Source organism: Bombus pascuorum, chromosome 1 (genome assembly GCF_905332965.1).
Source record: "Bombus pascuorum chromosome 1, iyBomPasc1.1, whole genome shotgun sequence".
NCBI classification, from domain to species: Eukaryota; Metazoa; Arthropoda; class Insecta; order Hymenoptera; family Apidae; genus Bombus; species Bombus pascuorum.
Genome location: NC_083488.1, coordinates 34,173,349 through 34,196,277, shown reverse-complemented (window position 1 = coordinate 34,196,277; position 22,929 = coordinate 34,173,349). Strand labels below are relative to the sequence as shown.

The following is a 22,929-nucleotide window of genomic DNA, read 5'->3' as shown; positions in this document are numbered from 1 at the left end:
CTTTTGTGATTAAAACAAAAGTAACTTTGCTTATCAGAAATCTCGCTGACTAGTTTGTATAGCCGATGATAGTCGAAAGTGGATAGGACGACATGTAATACTTTTCTGCTCTGGATATAGTATAATGAAAACGCTTAACACACACACACACATCGAATCTACATGTAATATACACTGTAGAATGATCGTAGTAGCTTCCCTTCTCAGAGAGATCTCACGGATCACAAATTCCCTTAAGTTTTGTCCAAACATTTAGTTCATACAAACGCTATATCCTTTGACTTGATTCAATCGTCCGCGCGTTTAAGGTCCGAGTCTGCTGGATAATACGTACTTGCGCTTACTGTGAACTCGTTAGAAACCCGAGACAAAGCATGCTTCCTTTCAGTGTTTTCCATTTTGGAAAGAAAGGTTAGAGGAAACTTACCGAAAAAAGCTCATTATCGGGTAGAAGGAAAGAAATGACAAAAATGATATACACTTTGTAGTGACAATTCGATACAGCCAGTCGAATGAACAAAGGGCTAGGTTTGAGCTAGACAAGGTGAAACACTGTTATGATATACAACAGCTTGTTAGGGAAACTGGGACAGAACGGATGGTATATTATTTGCTATTGAACTCTAGAACGATAGATATGTTTCTGTCAAGTTTCCATAATTAATGACGAAGTAATAGAATCACTCGGTTGCTACGAGTAACTAGTTGTATTTCCTGCAAATATTCAAAGCCATATTGAGTCGTAACAAATTTATAATTAATCGATTAGTTAAAGCTATCGAATTACACAAAGCCAGTACTGTCATTAATCGATCAGTCCCTTCGATTAGGATGTAATTTCGATGGATCGAATCACTCTCACGAGAAATTGTGATGTGGCCAGGTATAACGATCAGGCGATTTCGCTCGATGCGCGAGAGTCGCTGAGGAATAGAAAATACAATTTCGATAGATCGAACGAAAAGAACAAAAAAAGAATAATGGAAAAATGAATCTGAACACGAAGGAACAAAGATTAGCATAACAATGGAACACGAAATTACGCGTTTGATACTAGAGAGACGGGTGCAATTCATAAGGCACAAAGACATCTTGTAGGAAATATATCCCGCAAGATGAAGCATAAAGATAATACGACAACTGCACAACTATCCACCTGCAGTCCGAAAACTACTGTTGCATAATGCAACGAATCTTATTTTACGAGAGACACGCGCGTTGCAATATCTTGGAAAATAATCCTTATCGAAATAATAAATGTATGAGAATGCATCTTACAGAAACGGTGGCATCGACTAGGATCTTGTCAGGAGCGAGACTATTCTCTCTTTCCAACTAATAACGTAGTAAATAGATATCGTTTATTGCTTTTTAAAGTTTAAGACAAACGATCAACATTGAAAATGTATATATACGTATATTGTTACAATTTAGGTACTCGGTCGAACGCTAAGGAAAAAAAAATAAAGTTTATATCTATTTGAACATATCGATTCGAAATCCTAAAAGTCGCGTTCAAGAAAGTTCATGGTTTTCAGCTTATTCTACGTAGAACATGAGATAGCGGTAACGTAATACATATTTTTTCGACAAATAAGAAAATCCGCCTTGCCTGAAAAGCTGGATGTAATGTGACGAACATAGAGCAAACATAAAGAAGGAATCTGCTCGCACGTACGCGTAATAGGGTTACACAGCCATGGCAAACAATTCGTTAGAACGGGGTTACCAGAGGAGTCGAGTTTGCCAGAAATTCGTGGCCCCGTGGACAATGTTTATTTCGTAACGAGCGCACGATCACCGTAAATTATTATTTAGTCGACTGTAAAGCGTTTATCGAAAAACGATGCAACAGCGAAAAATGATTCGTATTCCGCTCTGTTGGTTTCAACGGAAACAACTCGCATTTGATGCAGAAGGTGATACGTCAGTTCATACTTTCCTTCTTTTTTCGGAAACATTCCTCTCAGAGCGAGAAACGTGTCAATTTTTTCACGGATCGAACAACGTATATACTTGAAAATCATTTAAATAAACCGTAGTTCGTAGAGACGTATTTTCTGATAATTTTGTACCAAATAATCCAGTTTAACTGAAAATTTCAGCTCGAAGCAAGACATCTCGCAGCGTGAGAATTGTAAATATAGAACGTTTCTCTCGTTGCTTCGGACAACTGCTGATTCGATTCAATTTGCTCGTCCATTATACAACATTCTCCATTTATAATTCGTTCTTCGATAACATTTTATTCCGTCTCATTTTCTTCACACGACACATCGATTTCCGTGTAATCAATGAATAATACGTGCAACGCATACGAATAGCGCAACCAATGAATGGTAAGCGTTCGTTGGGACAAAAGCCGAGGAAACAGAGGCTGCTTTCAAAACTTTTCTACGATTCAATGCAATTCAAACGAAAAATTCGAACGGTAAAGGTAATTCCGAAATATGAAAATCTGAAAAAATAATTTTCCTTTTTCCTGCTGTTATTCGACATTTTAAAAAATTGATTCGCAATAATCGAGGATAAGGAATGGAATGATAAAGGAAAATATGGCGGGCGTTATAGAATATTTTGCGTAATTCGTCCAACTATGTGAAAGGCGGTTCTCCAAGTTTGAACGTTCGGTGTGGGCTAGTTGATAACTGAAACGTTATCAGAAGGTGACACGCGCATTCGTCGCGCGACGGTTAGAAACGAGCTACCATCTACGCGAAAAGACGGCTTTTCCACGGTTGGTGCACCGCATAAATGATACATAAACACTAGCCTGTAAGTGTATACATAAGCGAGAAAAGCGTGAAGCTGGGCGCCGTGGTACGTAACGAGACGCTCTACGAAGCTGAGCAAACATACTTACATACATATGTATATAGGAATTGGAGCCTACTCTCGCATCCCTTTCCTTTTCTGCTTCCCTACTTGCCTGCTTGCCTGCTTCCCTTCTCTTGCCTGAATCAGTATCGCTGTCTTTCCACTTGCGTCGCAACTTTTCTCTCGAGTATCTTAATCTCTTTCTTCTCGTTATAATCACGCGCGTCCTACGTAGATTCTTTTAACGCGATATGTAGAAATTGGAACTTTGGGACTCCTTGTTGCGTCGAATCGTTCGTTTTCGGTAGAAAATATTAAAGTAGAAAGAATCGTCTGGTTTCTAAAAACCGGTGTATTTTTTCGAAGGAAAAAGCAGATAATTCCGTTTCAGCGTAACCAGGAGCGCGTTACTGTACATCGTAAGGAGAGGAAATAACCTCGATGAAAAATGGTGACCTTTTTCTTCGCTTCCCCAGCATAAAGTTGGAGCGCGCAATATGCGGCTTATAGGTTAGATACGTGTATCACGGTAACGTGTGAAGCGTTCGTTACACCTCGATTCCGGAAATGTATTCTTCCATTTTGATGCGCACGGGAAAAGATGCATGTACTCTGCCAGCGGCGTTTTTACACTTTCCACGGTGACGCGATATAGAAAAGAAATGAAAAGCGCCGTCATAAAGGACGCATTCACGTCTGAAACTTTGTGCGGTCGTTTTCTGTTGCCGCTTCGATACTCGTGTAGTTCTCTATAGGTTCTCGCGTAAGAAACCACGAACTGTACTATCTGTGGAGAAAAAAGTTCTACTCGAACGCTTTTACCTACGAAATTGCTTGCTCGAATGCCGGCCGATGTACTTAAACCTTTCCATTGCTACGTCACGCGTATGTATTATTTTTGTAGATATTATTTTTACGTTGCGCAATTATCACTCGCCAATCGTACGACGCTTTTACATTTTCAGGACCGATGTTTTGGCCGATGCGATAATGGTAATTTAGTTCGATATATACGTGGAACATCGTTCTTTGCGAGAAGCGACTATCAACAGAAAAAAGTTAATGGGAAAGAACGACGAAAGGAAAAGTGGGCGCGTAAACGTAATTCCGACTAAGAACGATGCTCCACGACGCGATGTCTCGTTTTCTAAAGCAGTTTGGAATTTTGGAATTACACGGAGAAGGAGCGCCCGGAGCTAAGCAACGCTTGCAGCTCCTCGACGACCCGGAAGGATAATGCGGCCGACAATGATAATAATTATTCGCCTCGCAGTGCTTGTAATTGCTTAGCGTAACTCGTGATTCCACGATATGTCCGCCACATATACAAAGTTTGCCTAAGTACGCCACGAACGGAAAGGGGCGCTCTGTCGTGGAAACTTTCGAGCGGTTATGCGGTTATTCCGCGCTTCCTTTCTGACCCTGCTAACATCGCGCGAATAAGTTCGTTTCTCTCCAATGGTAACGAATTGATTTATTCGTTTTCCTAAAACGTTCCAGGCTTTCCTTGCGCTTTTTTCGACCGCTTTATTCCTTATCCGATTGGCGACGCGCATGCGTATACACGCGAAAGGATAATCAACTTTAGCTCGTTTGGCTGGTCGCCGCGCCGGTAGCGTTTCACGCGATAACATCGAGATTATGGTCTAAACGGCGAGAAGGACTATTCGCGCTAGCTTTGCAGTTACGGAATAACGAAGAAACTTGGTGAACGGCGAACGTTTACCGAAAGCTTCAAAGGTAAAAGTTGATCAAGGCAAAAGTAGCCGATTTGCATTTGCACAAACCTATTAGAAGTTAATCAGGTCACTGGTGATGAAGATAGTTGATCTTATCGATTAAATACCTTTGCCTATATTTCGTTTCGTTTTAAAAGTATATTTTAATATATAATCGTACAAGCTTTCATCGTATTTACCCATCGAAATTTCTTCCACGAATTATGTAACGTTAAAGGTATTTATCGCATGCGTTAATTATGCGCAGGATCAAAGGTTATTTAGTTGTATCAGTTATGCAGCAAACGTTTTCGCTGCACTTTGGCATTCGCGAGAACATCGTGTCGAATCGAAGGTTATCCGAAATCCGAGCATTTTATCCACGTGTTGAGCTCTGTTTATTAGTCTAAGATGGTATAGTCGATGGCAAACGGCCCGAAATACCAAGCTATCGGGAGAAAGATTCGGCCGTTCGAGAGAATATTTCTATCGCTCGACGATCCAACAGATACAAATTTTTGTTCGTTCTTTCAATGACGATGCCTCGTACAAAAGGCAAGGAAAGTCTTTTTTTCAACTGTTCGCTGTCTCCGCGAAACGATCGTTAAACGAGGCTTTAATTATTCTTCCACGCCTTAAACTTTCGCGCTTGTACGATCGTATGAGAAAAAATGTAAATTATGGTTGGATCGCACGGGTGAAGAAAAGCAGAAGGGGAACAAAAAGCAAGATATCTGATATGTCTTGGATATCGAACCCGTAATCGATCATAGAGTAGGATTTTCAATTAAGGCGTAGCGGTTTCCGAGCGACTCGAAAGAAGAAGTGCTGTTCTCGTCGAGAGCGTCCGGATGGCAAAAGAGAAAGAGGCCAGCGATGAGAGAGAGAGAGAGAGAGAGAGAAAGGGAGGATAGAGAGCAGCAAAAAGCTTAGCTTAACGCGGCAAGGGTGTAGATTAACTGACGCGTCCGTGGCTCACACGCGGCTTGCTCGGCAATGGGAAAAGCTGCTTAGCTGCTCGAGGAGTCTTCTACCCTGCCAGCCTACACCCCCTTTGAATTCGCACAACTTTGCCCGAAGGTCTTGCACAATGCCAACTATAACTTATGCGCCGTTCTCTCTTCCCCGTCACCCTTTTCTTACACCACTTCCTACTCCTTCTCGTTCTCCTTTTCCATCCCTCGGCGTTTCGCTACTTTCTTAGCTGCATTACTCTTTCATTCGTCTCAACCTTCTCGCGGTTTACTTTTGCATACACACTCGTGTGCGTTCGTTGTGACCGTTCCATTCGCTTTTCTTCCGTGATGGCCACAGACTTTTTCAATAACAACGTTTCTCGAGTTTTATTCAAGCGGAACGCGTCTTACAAATCCGGCCGAGACTGGTCCCTAGACGAGTGGCAGCCGCTATTCCGATAGATATTGTTACTGACTCTTGCCCCCTTCTGTTTCCATCTGTGCACCTATATAGCGAGCATAATATATAGGGACGTTCTCGCACGCACCTGTTTTCAATAAATGTCTTTGCGAAAGTTCACCGTTCCTATTTCCAATATCCGCACGTATACCTATAATATTAGATACGATAGAATATTATAACTTGGAAAGGTAGGGCGAAACAAGCTTTGTTCCACAAATTGCTCGAACTCGGTCTACATTATGAACTTTCCTTTTATTCGAATTCATGTTGCTCTCCTTTATTCTTATGCATTCGCTAAACGAACGAAATGCATTTTCTTTGTACTCGATGTCTCTTTCACGATGCGACGAATACCGAGAGTACCGGTATATGAAAACGAAACATCCACTTTAGATATTCTTTTGAGATCTATATCCCGAGTTGGGAAACTCCCTCTCAATGAAAATTTCCGTGTACATGGGTCTCGATTGACGACACTCAACCCTTGCGCAAAGTCGTGTGGTTGCAAACGCATTGCTTTTTGCATAACGATTCTACCATTCGTATTCATACAGTTTTTTAGTTGCTTTTTCTATCTTTTCCTTCTACACCGAGGATCGTGTTCTATTTGCTCGCTTTTTCCCTTTTTCCGCTGCATTTCTTCGTTATGTCCATCTTCCTTTCCTTCATTGTTATACGGAAAGCGTAGGAAAGCTTACGTAAAGCTGGCGTGTACCACAATTTTTCACGCGATTCTTCTTCCAACGTAAAATTACGTATATCGGTGAAATTCAATTTTTCTATTAAAAGGCAGATATTACGCGTTTAGACGTATGTCTCGCTTTAAGAAGCTACGTATTAATGCCATTTTTCTGCAAAGCGCGGTGGAAGAAATAAAACTTTTAAGAGGAAGAAATATTTCTCCGGCTAAAAGCTTAAGAAATCTTAGATACGAGAAACTATGAATTTATATAAATCGGATTACACGTACTACCAATAAGAATTCTTTACGCGCTTGAAACTGACTTTGTATCGAATATTTAGTATTACTTAAGACAATTTAGTATTATTGCGATTGCTGTTATTAGCGTAATATTTTCTGAATCTCACGAATGTTTGTTCATCCCATTTTCATTATTTTTTAATAGTTAATTTCTGCGTATCATCGCACATATATATAGTACCATAAATAACAGTATTTGCTCGTACTCCTTTTTCCAGGCTTTTCGCAGGTTACTACACTCGAGTAAACAAAATCGCGAGCACTTTAGCCGAGAGACTCGAATTTGAAGATATCGAAGATCTTGAAACAATTCGACGAAGGAAACGAAATACAGAGAATGGTTCAGCTAGAAATTGGCAAGCTCGCAGTGTCGTTTTCGATAAGATCTGTGTCCTTCAAGTGGAGTGTATCGCCAAGATTACACCGACCGATGCCTCGCATCTCTAAAAAAGTTAGCAACGAACGTTCGTAGATAGCTTTGTCTTCGTTTTCTCGCGACAACGAGAATTCCGATGACGATTGGAGTCGAAATAAATAAATCCACGAGAGAGCTTGCGAGACGCATCGCGCGAACCCCGATGCGTTAGGAAGATGACGATATCGTTTAACGTGGCGCCGACTTAATCGCCTAAACTTTAAAGAGTGCGCGGAGAAACATGTAAACCGCGATAAGTTACAAATTAAATCTAAGCGAGTTCTCTCCTGCAAAAAGGTAGAAGGAACGTACTGGAATTCTTGGTGAATTATTGCCAGCGCAATTGTCCCCCCGATTCGTTTTAGAGTCCCCCTGTTCACTTGCAAGCTTCTAGCCCAACGATTACCAAACACGGTGCAGCTCGAAATTGGGTGGCTGTTCCGTTGTAATTGGAAGATTAATCCTGTCGGTGACGATTCTATTTTCCAAGGAACAGTGTTATACCGATGGCGGTATGCTACGCCACGCCACGCCACGCCAAGCTATGGTACACTACGTCGCGATCTTGGAAATCGAGTGGGCCAACGTCTTGGCGTGTCGAGGGATCAAGTGGTATAAAGATCGTAATAAGAGACTCGTAGCTTTTCTTTTCTCCAATTAATACCTTCGCCTTGCGAGTGGTCTCGGTCGGAGACACGAAGATATACGAAGCGACGAGACAACCGATGAAATAGGCTTGTAGGTAAAGCGCCGACAGAAAGACCGACTCTTTATTCTTCGGGCCGCTTCTACTCTCGGTAAATCTCCTGTTTTACCGGTCTTCTCCATTGTACCTCTTAAAGTCCACGGAATGACGCTTCTATCCGGTCTATCCAGTGCCTTTTCCAGAAACAGCTTTTGCACCGGAAGCGTATAATCTACAGAGGTAACGAGCGTGAAATCACGATGGACTTATTGCGCGTTGCCTCTGCGGGATAACCGGAAGAATTTATGTATAAACGCTCTTTGCGATTTTTTCCGGGCTCGGCTATCATGCAAAGCTCCAACCGCTGACATCCTCCTTCGCGTTTCCGTTGTTCAAATTAATCGCTAGATACAGCAGCTTACTATAGTAAATCTCTAGCTTTTAGATTTAAAGATTTTAGAAAATCGCTTCAACGAGAATTAAATAAGCGAAGACTGTGTTTACGTTTAAAGCTACGAATACACTCGATGAATGCAACATATCGCATTTGTACATTTACACGGTGCAAATGCTACTTCGACATCGAAACGGATTCGTCGCATATTAACTTAGCACTTTACGGTTGTCATTTACGTGAAAATTGTTTGATGCGAAAAATTGCGTTTTCACAGAAACGTATCTATTTCGGAGGAAATAAAATCTCTCTTGCGACCATTAATCTGTTTATTATTTTCATTTTATTACTCGTCGTGTACATTCGATATGATATTTCAAAAAATCGAGGCACCAATTCCCGACGGATTACAAACGCGGTCAACTATAGGTACAAATTGCTTTACATGCAACGTGAATTGCAATCTTTGCAATTAATTATCGTATTAAGATCATAGTATTTCTATTTTAAAATTGCGCGTGATTAGAAATAGCAAAAGGAATTTTTAAGGTTAGAGCGATAACATGGGAAGATAAAGTCACGCTTTGTCGGAATAAAGAACTCCTCTCGCAACATTTCATTTCGAGATGCGTCGCTGCGACTGCGTTAATTACGAAAACTTTCGAAATAAAAGTATAAAAGTTACAACGCAGTCGAAAGAGAAACGTGGCTTGGATTTTTCTCATTCTCTTTCTCTTTTGGCATAGTAAACTTGTTACTCGCTAGAAAAAAGACGGTAACTTTCGTTCTCAAAACTCGATATCGCGTCTTGCTAACCTTTCTCGAATTCCGCGGTTGAAATGTTTCTTTTAGCGCGAAGCAACGCCAACAGAACCAAAGACGCATTGAAAGAGTGGAAGAGCGGATCACTTGCGTCGTTGCGTCGTTGATACATGAAAACGACGACACGCTAAAGAGTCGAATTTTCGGAAACGAATTTAAGATCCATGAGAAAATTTCCGACGAAACGGTCTGAGGAACGATCGCTTGTATTCAAGTTCGTTTTAGACCAAACATCTCGAATGGAAAGACGCCTTTAAAAGGAAGACTCCTTTGCAAACACGCCGAGTTATGATAATTTTTACTCCGGATCCGGGCAAGCGAGCGAAAGTCACGAGGTCGCGAAGATAAAACGTCGACAGGGGGAGAAAACTCATTTTTCATCGAATCAGCGAGACTATTTGTTATTTCGGAATAAAGATCGGCGAGCGAGAAATCGTATTAAAGGAAAGATCACCAGGGAATTGTGAGAAAACTCATCGGCGCGATGCGATGCGATGCGATGCGATGCGACACAGAGATGCCGCGATTCGAGAAGTAGGCGTACTTAATCCTCGCAAAAATATTTCTGTGGAAATAAAGCGAGTTGAATGGATTTAGAGGGACCGCTTTGATGTTCCTTTACCGGGACACGGCATTTTGTCGTAGCAGCATCGTATATGCCAACGCAAGCCACTTGCCTGGAGAGGCAATTCGTATACGTAAATATATACATCTTATTCATTCCCGTTGCAATGAAATTGAATACGTACTTTCGTTCGCGTCTCTTTCATTTCTCCTTTTCTCTTCTTTCTCTTCTTTCTCTTCTCCTGCTTTTTCATCTTCCGTCTTCTTCTCCTTTCTCCGCTTCCTTTCTTTTACTCCTTTTCAACCCGAGCCCTTTCTCTCTCTCCTCCTTCCAACGCACCCCTTTACCGCCTCTTTCCTCCTGTTTCTAGGCCTCCGTTACGCAGACAACCAGGCAACCAGCCAGCCAGTCAGTTCGTGGAACTTCGTTTCGTAGAACAGACGTTCCTCCAATTATTATTATGAAGGCACAGTTCCAGACACCACTTCCAATTATATCTCGCGAAACTAATCTGTAAGTTTCTTTGTTAAATTTCGCGCTCGCAACTGGTAACAGGATTTTAAAAGCATAACTCGCCGCTCCTCCTACCATGCAGTCACGCGAACCAAGTTTTTGATAGAACAGAGGGGTGCTAAACGGGTCGGGTTATTGCTCCTTCGTTACGTTGATGGGAATACCAAGGACTGCCATCTTTCGCCGTTAATATATAATATACGTACGTATATATTGTTATGCGATTGTACTTAACGTGCGACATTCGTCATCCCCCGGGAGACTACGACCACGTGCAGTGCCATACAGACCAGTGCCTTTCATATACACCCGTGAAATGTAAATTACAAAAACACGTTTCATTCTCGCTCGTTAGATAATGGTCCGTTATATTAGAAAAAAATACCGGATTTGTAGTTTCTTGTTATCCATATATATATATATAACCACGTTATTTTACGTTCGTACGTTTCGTTGCACGTCGCGTTTTTATCTTGATCATTCCCAGCCATATTATTTTATTCTCTCGCGAGAATTTCCTCCAATTTGTTTTAATCTTTCCCAGCCGGAGTTTTTTCCGATAACGGTCATCTGAGAGCTTAAACTTTTTCTCAACTTACACAATGCTCGTGAAATGTCACGATTTTATCGCGTTAAAAGTATCACGGTAATCCTAATATTTAATACAATTACTAAGCTATTTTTCCAGCGGCCGTAATGTTGTACGTTTTCCGTATTCGCCGTAACGTATACACTACGCCACACACACACACACACACACACACAGAGCAAATTATATTAAATTATTTTTATTTTCGTCTTTACGGATAGTTATCGATAATTTGACGAGCCATCGAATCTTGCGAAAGGTTAAAGTTCCCGATACAGATATTTTGTTGGTCTTTCAGAGAGTCGATGGAATTCTCGTCGCTAAATTCATTATCAAGCCAGGTCAGCTCTGCGTTTTACCAGGTTGCGCGGCGCGGCGCGGCGTATCGTACAGCTCGATAAACGTGGCTCGGTGTAACGCGTTACGTAAGAAGAAATACGCAAGAGATATGTGTTCCTTGGTTATATGCGAAAGTAAGTAGTCGTGGATGTTGTGCCGCAAACTTTCACCAGTATACCATTCTCTTGTGTATAGACGTCTTGGAAAATTCTCACGAATATTTGCCGTACATTCGGCTCGACTGCAACCACATTTATATATTCGAAACTGTGAATACCGATGCATTCGCGAAATACATTTCCATATGACTTTTTATCATAAATTGTAAAATCAGCTGCTAGGTATTTTCGGATTTATCTAATTTTTCTTTCCCCTCCTTGTAAGTTCGTTTCCCAATCTACTCCCCTACTACTATCTCTGTTTACGACGTTCAATTTCAGATATTTCTCCGACGAAATAGGTATTATTTTTTTAAGCAGCTTTACGCGCGTCAGAATCGGCGATGAAATCGATATCGATGGATCGTAATACTTTAATATGTAAAAGTAATTTTCATTTTTACGGAAACGACAAAGTTAGAACGACTATTTGATTTTAAATGACTCATCTTGCACACGGTACGAAGTGGTGCAGCGTGACGGAATGGAAGAATCCAAGTTGAATGCGTTCTTTCCGAGGAGGATCAAATTTTCTGTATTGAAAATGGAAAGCGAGGAACAAAACCGAAGCGAGACACGATGCCACGATGTTTTGCCTCACGAGCAGAAATTAAACTGACTTGACTAATAACGATGACACCGACCAACTTGGAATTAAAATCTGGCAATGTCCGATTGTCTGAAAGTTACGGAAACATGTAGTATCGTAGTAGCTCCAAATGCTTTTCAATTTTGCATTTCACCCAAAGGGTGATCGCGTTGGGCACGTCGCAGACCTGTCACGCGAACGCTAGTTACTTCTAAACTTGATACAAATGAGACAGAGGAATTCTGAAATTAAAGCTACTATAAATTTCTTAAAAAAACGCATGCGATTCATTTGCACGAATATCAGTCGAAGCACGCTAAAACGATAAGATCAAAGACGTATAATTGATAGGAATGGGAGAAAAGGGAAATAAAGAGAAAGAGACTGACGGATGGGTGAAAGGATCGAATTTCTCTCTCTGCGCATACTTTTCCTTGGATTATTCGGCCGGTAGTTTGAGCAATACCATGATCGTCTTCGGCAGGAGCGGCATTCAAATTAATTCGCTGGATTCTAGCGTTATTATACGACTACATTCGTAGTAAGATGTACGCTCCAAAAAGAAAAAAGAAGCGAACGGATTTCCGCTTGTAAGCAGCGTCTTCCTTTTACCAAAGCGGAATCTACTCGGGGGAAAAATTATTTCGTTTTTTAGCAACCTCCGTGTGGCGTAAAAATTGCTTTTGATCCAACGTAAATATGTACGTAGAAATAAATACTTCAGGGTAATTGATTTTAAATTTGAGATTCAAATCGCATATATTGTGGCAATTTTCCTTATCGTTATGTACAACTATGACCGTTCGGAAGACGTATCGATATACCGTGTATCTTCCTTGACAAAGTTTCGCGTAATATACAGCCATAAACTCAAGATCATAATACGCTCTTCCTCTTAATTTCATGTATTTCCAGCTTTTTTATCGCAAGGTATTTTAAGCTACGACGATTAAACGTATTAATTGGAAGGACGGAGTATCGTAAGATAGCTTTCGTGCTATTGCTATTCAAAAGTGCATACGTTACTCTAACGTTCGAACACAGACTTTAGATGCGTAGGTAAATTTGACGTCTTAATTGTACAATTACACGTGCCGCCCCGTGTGAAGTTAAAACTGGCTCAGAGTTCATCGTGCTTTGCAAGCACGTGATATCCGTTGAGGAAGAACGCGCAGAAGAGGGATACCGCGATAAGAAAGAAGAAAAGTAGTCGGAAGATTTTTACGAGGCTGATATTGCCCTCGTCCACGCAATACTTCTTGGCAGCAGCCGCAGCGCACAGAACGTAACTCTCGACGTCGATTTCCGTGGAAACCGGAAATGCATCTTGGTCTTCTGGGGTGAGACGTTGCTGAAGCAAGTACACGCGATTCCTCTCTACTGACCACGGCCTCGATGAAATTGACTCAAGGGATCGAAGTGCATTACGAACTCTCCGGTGTTCCTCGAGAAACCTGCGGAGAAGCAAAGGTTTTACTTCCACTGATCTCTTTCCTCCTCGTCTCACCAGCGTTTTGTTCGAACCCTAATACCACCTCCCTTGCCTTCGACTTCTGTTATTTCCAACTTGAACGATTCGCATCTGTTTCCCTCGCGAGCAGATTCCCTTTCTGTCGCATCGCCGTTTTTCTCTCCACTCTCGTTTTACTTTCCTCTTACACGTTGCACGCTCGTAAATACATACCCATACATACGTATAATCGTTCGCTTGCTTCGATTCAACTTTCAAACAGGGCTTATCTCGCTCGTTGCATTTCGAGATATCAACCATGGCCCTTGAAGCCGACGAGTGGAGCAAGAACGAGACGTTACAACCAAAGCGGAACTACGCTTCTCCAGTTACAACAGTTCTGCGAGTTCGAATTTGTCGAGACTAAGTTCCTTCGACATCGACTCATCACGATTTCATTAGCGAATCTCTCACGTGCTCCTTAAACTTTGCTCGATATTTTCTATTCTCCTCTTCTCGCTTTCTACTCGAAGACACGCGACGGGAAATCGGTGTCTCGCTAATTTGTCTTTGCTTTCACGTACACACGCAGGTTATAATTAGTCGAAAGTATTGTTCCGCTGTTTAATCGATTAACGCAATTAGACGCAGTAGGGTACCGTAATTTCCTCCGACTGATAAACGGCTGCAGAGACGTCGGGCTCACGACACCGCGTGCAACACGTTCCTAACCGTGCGATCGTACGCAGATCGATGAGGTGCACTCGATTTCCCCTTTCGACCGTCCAACCTACGTAATTGTAAAAGTTCCTCGACGACGATGTTTGACTTTTCCAAGTAATAAAGACGCGTAAGCTCCTGCGACGTAGCCTCGGGACATTTTCCGATGGGACACACGAAATCGAATTTGCGAAATATTTTCCCAAAACTAGACGCGTTTGGCGTACAAACGTTCGAACGATATGGCGAATTATTTGTCGAGAACAGATTGATCGCTATACCTGGTAATAAATGAAAGAGATGGAGTTAACGAAAGTTTCTTAACGCGGATTTGGATATCTGCAAAGAGCGACTGAAGCGATACCATGTTTTTCACTCTCCGTATCTTTAAGAGTATATGACACAGTCTTTTTACTCACAGCCAGAAGACATCGAAAACAAGGCAAAGCTGGTCGTTACGATTAATCGATATGCTACTCGATAAGTAATTCACATTCGAAGCGTTTCTATGACCTCTGAAGCGCGCTTCAAAGAAACAAGACGTGAACTGCAATTAACAGTTTGACGAACAGTTTCAACGACATGCTAGACTACGTAAATGATAACATTGACGTATCTCGCTCAACCTGGTTCATTACGCTGCGCTGCACTAATTTACTCTACTTTATCCGTGATATACTAGGATTTCGTAAATACGTAACAATAATAACGATATCGTTACGTGCAACTCGATTATTATTATTATTATTATTGTTGTTGTTCCTGTTGTTGTTGTTATCATTGTTATTATCGTAGTTTTTCAGCCAAAGATACTAGATACTGCAACGTACACCTCACTGTTGACAATGTTAACTCCAGTCGACACGACGAAAGCTATTCGCTGCTGTTTCGTAGACAGGTGGACATTAGTTTACAACGATCGCTGCATGGAAGCGTATCCGTATAGCATCAACGTGTCTAATGCGCGTCTATGAAGCGACGCTTCGTGTACAGTGAACCCAGCTCGAATCTTATCGACGATTAAAAGAAATACGAATGATACGCATTTGACGCGATTAATCGTATATACTTCGTAGTTTCTCCGATATTGGACAAAGAACGAAAAGAAAGAAAGAAAAGTTGGAATCACGCGGATCGGCAAAGAAACGCATTTCAATGAAAGCTATCAAGATTTTCGGGAAGTTTGCTCGTTGCCGGGGCAAACTCGCGATTTTTAAAAGCAATCAGAGAACGAGTCCGCAAGTTTCCCGCGGGGAAAACGAGTTTCCTTTCGACTGTTACACTTTTTGCCTTCTTTCCCGAACTGGCCTTTTCACTTCCTCCCTCTTGCTTTCTCTGTCTCGTCGATTCGGATACCGTCGTAGAAAACCTGTTTATTTTGGGTATTCACCTAAATCGTAGTTTCGAATAACTTTTACTTTTACGATTGCAGCGCGTTTGCCAAGTATGCTTGTGGACCATTTCCTAGCATCGGCTCTTATAGCCGAATGCAACCTCTGCGCCACCGCGCCGCTCCCTACCGCGAGCAAACTTTCCTGAAAATCTTCTTCGAACCTTCTTTCCGGAAACTTCATCCAAGCAGCTTCGTCTCGTGTCCGATAACTTAACTCGTCTGTTCGTTAATCCTTGTCTCGTTGTCGCTTTTGAATAGGCTAACACAGAACGCGTCCCTATCAGAGTTCGGTAGAGATTGCGAAATTACGATTAAATTCTTGACGAACGTCTAAGTCACGAGAATCGTTGTGTGTCGCTATAGCGATAACGAAAACCCCAAAGTAGTGCATTCGAATCAAAATTCAAAATTTCGTAAATTTCCAATTCGTTATACCTTTTCTTTGCTCCTACCAGTCCGAGAATCGTGTCACAGAGCATAGATGGCAACCATTCGAAAAGCAGCACCAGAGTCCGATACAGGGTTACCATAGATGTCATTCCTCGGATACCGAAAGTCGGATACGCAAACTTTTGATTACCCCGTCGACCTTCTTTAATCAGATCGCTCCATGTGCATCCTATAGAGACCGCGTTACACACCAGCGTGGTTTCTACATTTTTTCTGCAACAATTCAAAGGACAATTATAAATTCGTTTGTAATTCAACGTACCTTGGGGAGAATTAGAAATTTGGATTGTTTGGTAAAATTTTAACACGTGAGAATAAACGGAAGCGACAGCGGTATAGCACTTTCATAGAAGGAGAAAACATATATATTGTAAAGAGTAACGCGATCTTTATTTGATCAGTTTCGAGAATTTCGCGAAACCGTTTGACGTATCATTGGAATTTACGAAGCTTGAACTATCTTTCGTGGCAAGATTAAAGGAAATAACTTCATCTGTACCCTCGTAAATCCGTCGGATTTTCGGTTTTAGTATGTAAGTAGATACTCCAACCTTTATAACTCTGACCACCGAGCTCTTTTACTTGTATTTTTATAGGAATCCTCCCTGATCCTCGCGTTTTTCAGAACCTTATTTACCTTTGTTATTTGCCCTTTCCCATTCTCTATCCACTTATTTTAAATCAACGTCACAACCCATCGTATATTTTATAGCCACAACTCGTGGCCAAACCTATCTTATATTACGATCGCTCTTCAGAAATTCAACTTTTGCAGCCATCTCCGGCTTTAGCGATTTAACATTGATTTTTACCGTCGTTTTAAATGCACGAGAATTAAGGGAATTTTCACGAGCATTGGCCGTATTTCCTACGATACGATCTCGCGACTTACTCGCGCTTCGTTTCGCAGCTGAGACAGAACGAAGGGAAAGCGTGGAGATACAGGTCGGCAGGAAACGTCGAGTTATTACGTATCGTTCGATCGTATAGTATCACGAGGATATAAATACATAAAAATTGGCCGGTTAAACTTTGAACCTTAAAATCTTAAAGAAGACGACGAGCAATTTGTATTTTATCTTTCTCTGAGAAAAGGAGAAGTCTCTGCAAACGATTTGCGGTTAAAGACGAAATCGACAAACGCTCGATATTAACCTATAAGGTACAGTAACGAAGGAGCGGGTATCACCGTAGGAGTATTTGAAAAATCGTGACAGACGGACAACTAAGTAATTTGGAAAAATCCTTTGCTTCTGTGCGTGATTCCTGATGGAACGGTAACCGAAGGTATTTTAATGCGACTCTCCACCCGGTATTGCTCGATGCAATAAACGTTGACCGCGTAAATTGCTGCCTTCTCTCTCAAAAGAGATTTGAACGCTCCAGTAAAACGAAACCGCGTTCGTTTGGCGTTAATTTTAATCGCTGCGTTTTAGAGCTGTTCGAGAACAGCGAAAAAGGCAACGGTCTGTGAATCGAATACACAGACTCGCTGTTTACACGCGCGCCTTAAACGTAGTCTCGGTTCTTCGACTCTTTGTTACGTTATTATTTCGACTTGTTGGATACCGTTTACCGCTTTGTTTTCTATCGAGCTACTGCGTTAATTTGAATTTCGGTCTTTTAGCCTAGTTGCTGTTATTCAATCCCCGTTTTATTATTCGACACGCGATTTACGTAAGAACTAATTGCGCGTTTTCCCGCGCCGATTAACTTTCTCTATTTCTCTAATAGATAACTATAACGAAGCGAGAAATTACCTTTCGACCGGTAATTATCGCGTCAAAGTAACTCGAGGATACAGCAGTTTTCCGGAACAGTTGATCCTTATTAATCAACGATCCTTATTAGCTCGCGAAGCACATCGCCTTCGTTACCCGGTGGTCACTCGCGTGTAATTAAACGCGAATTTACTGCCTGTAAAGCTTCCTTAACGATCAGTGGATGGTTCCACACGACGCGAAGTCGTCTTCTTTCGAAGCAAACTTCGAGATATCTGTGTCTCTTACGAGTAGATTTCGATTCTTTTTCCTCGTAAGTAAAAAAAATCGTCGTATCAATCGCTTTTAATCGTAAAACGACCGAACCGTTTAATCCGATTCGTGTCGTCTTAGCGTAAAAGTAGCGGAGAGATCAGCGAGAACGAGAAGAGGGAGGAAAAGGAAGAGGAGAGCAGGAAAAGGGGTACTTACGCGGTGGCTCGTTCCCAAGCAACGGCGATCAGGGTGTTGACCGTCAAGTCGATCGGAACGATTTCCGCTTGAAACTCCGAGTTACCGAGGGCGAAGCCGGCTCCTACCATCAGAGCCGTCGGTCCTTTGAGAAGATCGACGAAGCCAGGCATAGGCTCGCGCAGTGCCGGTCCGACCAGCGGAACTCGCACCAGAGCCACGGGCCCGTCGATCGTCTCCTCGTCTCTCTCCAACGATTCGGCGATTCGACCCTCGTGATGGAAAATGCTCGTGATCGCTGCCGCTGCTCGAAGACGTGGCAGTTTCTGGCAGAGTCGAAATACCTCGTCGTACGGACCAGCCGCGTGCAACACCACGCTCACGTTTCGTAACAGTTCCTTGTCCGCCCTCGTCGTGCCCAGTCCATCGTACAATAAATTACCCTCTAACGCCTTCACCCGAGAAATCGCGTTTGGGGCCTCTTGTCTCAGTCTCTCGAATCTGTAGCAAACGAATCGAACGAGGAACTCGTTGTTTGTTCAATTGGATCACGGCCAGACTTAACTCGCCAATTTAATTCAGAGACGTCGAGAATTATGGGCCACCTTCTCTTCGTATCTGGCTCGTATATCGGCGAATTGTCTGCAACTTTAATGGTACTACCGTATGGTGAAGGAAAAAAGTGAAAGCATCTACTTGTTTCTTAGTCGATACTTTTATCAACACGAACCTGTTAAAGGGTAGTTACCGGATTACGCATTGTTGCAAAGCCGGGAATAACGAATATCGCGAAACGAGAGATAATTTTGTAATTAAGCACGGCGTTCGCGACGATTAAAAATCCATCGAACGAATCAAACGCGGAATCACGACGTCTCTATCGTTTTCTTCCGACAAAGCTTTTTCATCCGTTTTCATGTCGATGTATCATCATTCTTTCGAAGTGTATACCGCGCAACGTACGCAACCAATAGCGTGTTGTCGGTGCTTGCAACAGCGGTAGTTAAGGACGTCGCAGACAGTCCTTCTCCACCCCCTCGACTACGAAGACTCCTATTATTGTTCGTTACACTATAATCCGTCTGCTATTATGTCAGCGATTTATCATCGATATTTTCTTGTTACTGGAAGACAGCTAACCACGAACATAATCCTTTTGTGGTAGATGGATTCACGTTGGTTCGCGCGGTTTCCAAGTTTCGTTTTATTTTTATCGTACGACTCACAATACCCACCGTTGATGCTACGTCAGCGTGCTCGTAGATTCTTTTCACAAGACTTCGGAGTATAACGATATTCTTTAATAGTTGCTTTTGACGAAACTTATATCTTATTTCATCTCGGTTGAATTTTGCTCCGTCTATTATCGTAACGAAAGCATCCATTCTTCTCGCAAGAGATATTATACCAATTTTAAATACATCAGAGCGACATTTATCGCTCCGAGGTTACGTTTAATTATCGTAACGCGCACTCGCCAGTGGTAAATCGTGAAAAGCGGTAGATCCATTTAAAGCTGCGATGACTGATTACGAAATCTGGATAGAAGATAAACAAGTTACTCGTTTCTCTTTTATTCCTTGGTTGAGTTAATTACCTGCGAAATAATTTGGAAGAAACTATCGATTTCTGTCCGCGTACTATGCACGAACGAAGACATACAGGTATCGCGCGATGTCCACGAGTCACGATTTATTTTGACAAACATTTTGTTCTATATTTTGACCTCCGTCTCCCTCTCCCTTACAACGTTATAACGTTATAACTACTTGAAATAGTTAAACGAGCTGATACGGTTGTAGCGAGCAGGTGGAGAAGCTAATTTACAGCCGTCGTTCCGTCTAACGAAGCTTCGAGTAGAATGGAAGGATCTAACGAATGCCTGATTAAAGCGAGGTGCGATGTTTAACGCATATACGGTGTACAAAATGCAACGTGCGAATGATATTGCGCGTAAGAAAAGATCGAAAGAATGAGAAAAAATGACGAATAAATGCTTCGATATTTAATCCTTGTTGTCGTTTATGCGCTTTATTAAAAGGCAAAGTAGCTTTGTGAGAACGAATAGCTAATGAAACTAAGGTAACAAACGACCAAAAAAGCAGATATCGCAGGAGTAAATAATTGGAGATATTATTACGTTCTGGGTTCATTGCGTTCGCGCACATTGTTGTTGTAAGCTTTATTCGCGTTAACGCCCATTTCTTTTTGTATATGCACCGTTTCGAGCTGTATATTATTTACGGCTTTATCGCGCGAATAACGATCTTGATAATATCTGTTTTTCGAACGAAGGCTGAACCATTGTTCTCGGAAAGCGAACTAACGAGGAAAGCGGAATGGTTAAAGCACCACGGTAAAATACTTGTGCTTCGATCAACGCCGAGCATAGGCCGACCGTTTGCACGAATTAACCAAACGTGCGAGCTTTTGTTCCGTAATTATTTACAGTAGGAAATTTCAACGCAATTCCGTAATATGTACCTACGATACCACCCAAGCTTTTATAAAATACAGAAATTCTTATAAATTTACGCGCGTTATTAACTCGAGCTAATTTTCAACCGAATTAAAACGCGATACTCGTCGTTGGCGAATCGTTTAACAAACACACTCGACGCACCATCACGACTCTTCGATTCGAGTCACGATCGTATCTAGACGATGTCAGTTCTTTAAACACCGTCTCTCGACTCAATCGCTTCTCGACTCGAGAAAGAAGATAGGAAAGAAAGCAGGCGTTCCTACCGTGGCGACAGAAAGATGTTCTTTATCCTGTCGTCTTTGTCGAAGCCGTGTCGGGACCGGACGATCGCGTAAACCTTTACATCGGGGAATGAACGGAGAATCTTTTCGAGCAACGCACGTCCTACGTCACTGGTGACTCCCGTTAGGAGCAGCTCACGATCCGCGTACCAGTCGCGTAGAGCCATGCTCGATGACTGACCAGTGGGAAAAGAAAGCGACCGATCGTGCCGCAGCCGATTTACCTAACCGGCTCTTGTCCCACCGGCATACCGCACCAGGTTTCCTTTTACTATTTCATCGTTGTATTCTATCCTCCGACCCCGGAAGTCGATCGATTCCAGTCGTGTTTACGTCTGCGTTTCCTAAACTCGGAGCGATTCGTCTCGAGAGATCGTCGCTCGGACTCGAGCCGTTCCCTCCGAGGAACCGGTTCTGCGCTTTGAAAGTTCCACTCGTAACGTTCACGTTACAACGCTCAAAGAACCTCTTGCGTTTTTGCGGAGGTATTCGATGCGTTATCTTATCGCTTCGAAAGTTCGCAGGCAACGAAGTGAAAATGGTGAAATTCGCCAACAGCGAAAGCAATAAATTTTCAAGGCGATTTTGTCGGGAACGAATTAAAGGAACTATTCAGAACCCGATGAGTAAAGTTCTATTTCAACCAATTAACCTGTCGATTTGCCGTCTTAATGAGTATTTACGAGAGCTATCCACGAACAGATACAGCGAATTTATTTATCGATGAAATTAATCGAGAACGCGGCGGCGACGCCGTCTTCCCTTTCAACTACTTTTTTAACGACGAAACTTTGTCATCGCTGGAGAACTTGTTTTCCGATAATTTCGAATACCTTTCGTATTTCATCTAGCAGCTCGATATCGACGATCGTGGGCGGACTCGTTTCGTCGACCAATTTAATTCAATTCGAAGCTTAAGATGTTTGCGTTAAGAGGGTCTCCCTTTAACGCGGCGTGTCGCAAACCGTTATTACAGTCGGACCAACAACGAGACCCGGACGCTCCTTGATCGTGTATAGACGCTTCGCAAACGTTCGATACATCTCCATGTAAACGAGACTGCCGGTACATAAGCCAAGATTGCCAACAACATCGAGTCTAGCGTCAAGTGGTTCTACCATCGTACCCGAGGAAAAGTTCGAAGGTAACGCGTTTATTCGTTTGTAAACGCTGAAACGTGAGCGTAACAACGATTTCGTAGGGACAACGTTATCCTTCTAAACCGAGGCTATTCGCGTTTTCATTTCATAGCGACGACAATCGCGACAGAAAGTACGATGGAACTCCGTCTGTTGAAACCCATTGAGAAACAAAATAGCTTGGATATCAGATTCCTCCGTACAATAGGATTTTACAGACTCTTCGTTGTACGAAGGACTTTCCGCTCGAAAGATACGGCTCGGTAGACGGAAACCGTCGTAATCGATCGTATTTGCCTGTTTCGTTAAAAGACGAGTCCTTCCATCTTAATATAGGAAGACAGAACGAAGAAGATTCCATGGAATTTTACCGTGAACCGTAGCACGGGCTCGACGCTTCTACGTTGCGACTCGGACCAACCTCGATTTCGTTCTCCGGACCGTGACCACAACTACGTCCGCATCTACAGCGAGTGCAGAACTACCGGTTGCCAGACTAAACATCATCAACTACTTTTTCGATGAATACCAAAGGACACGCTGTACAATTCCTTGATCATAACCCGCGGAACAGTCTCGCGGAAATGAAACGATCGTTAATTTGCATTTGGACTACGAAATGGTAGGTGCAATCGGAGTAAGTTGCCAGCCAGCATTAATAATCGTCGTCACTATGCTGAATAATTACAAACAGAATTCGCGGCACCAGAAACACCGGTAGTTGGTAGGTTTTTTCACCTTTCCGGCCGGACGACGCGGCGCAGCGGCGCGCAATTTCCCTGTAACGCGATACGACCGGCTACCCACTTTTTCCCTCTAGCTATATTCCCATCCA

General features: G+C 42.4%; 1 protein-coding gene across 1 annotated transcript; it reads right to left on the bottom strand.

The window, feature by feature from the left end:
* Nucleotides 1-12,734: 12,734 nt before the first annotated feature.
* On the bottom strand, nt 12,735-21,236 carry LOC132911952 (fatty acyl-CoA reductase 1-like). The gene is made up of 4 exons (XM_060969017.1): nt 20,938-21,236; nt 18,211-18,690; nt 16,004-16,231; nt 12,735-13,459 (listed from the first exon to the last, which is right to left on the bottom strand). The coding sequence occupies exons 1-4, from the start codon at nt 21,120-21,122 to the stop codon at nt 13,126-13,128; spliced, it is 1,227 nt and encodes a 408-aa protein (XP_060825000.1). The 5' UTR covers nt 21,123-21,236; the 3' UTR covers nt 12,735-13,125.
* Nucleotides 21,237-22,929: the final 1,693 nt, after the last annotated feature.

What these genes read in the sequence shown, in the direction of transcription:
- LOC132911952 (XM_060969017.1), bottom strand. Translation starts at nt 21,122, where the DNA reads ATGGCTCTACGCGACTGGTACGCGGATCGTGAGCTGCTCCTAACGGGA. An exon ending in AACATCTTTCTGTCGCCACG is followed by an intron (nt 18,691 to 20,937) that starts GTAGGAACGCCT and finishes CGTTTGCTACAG; the next exon opens with ATTCGAGAGACTGAGACAAG. An exon ending in GCTTGGGAACGAGCCACCGC is followed by an intron (nt 16,232 to 18,210) that starts GTAAGTACCCCT and finishes GAATTGTTGCAG; the next exon opens with AAAAAATGTAGAAACCACGC.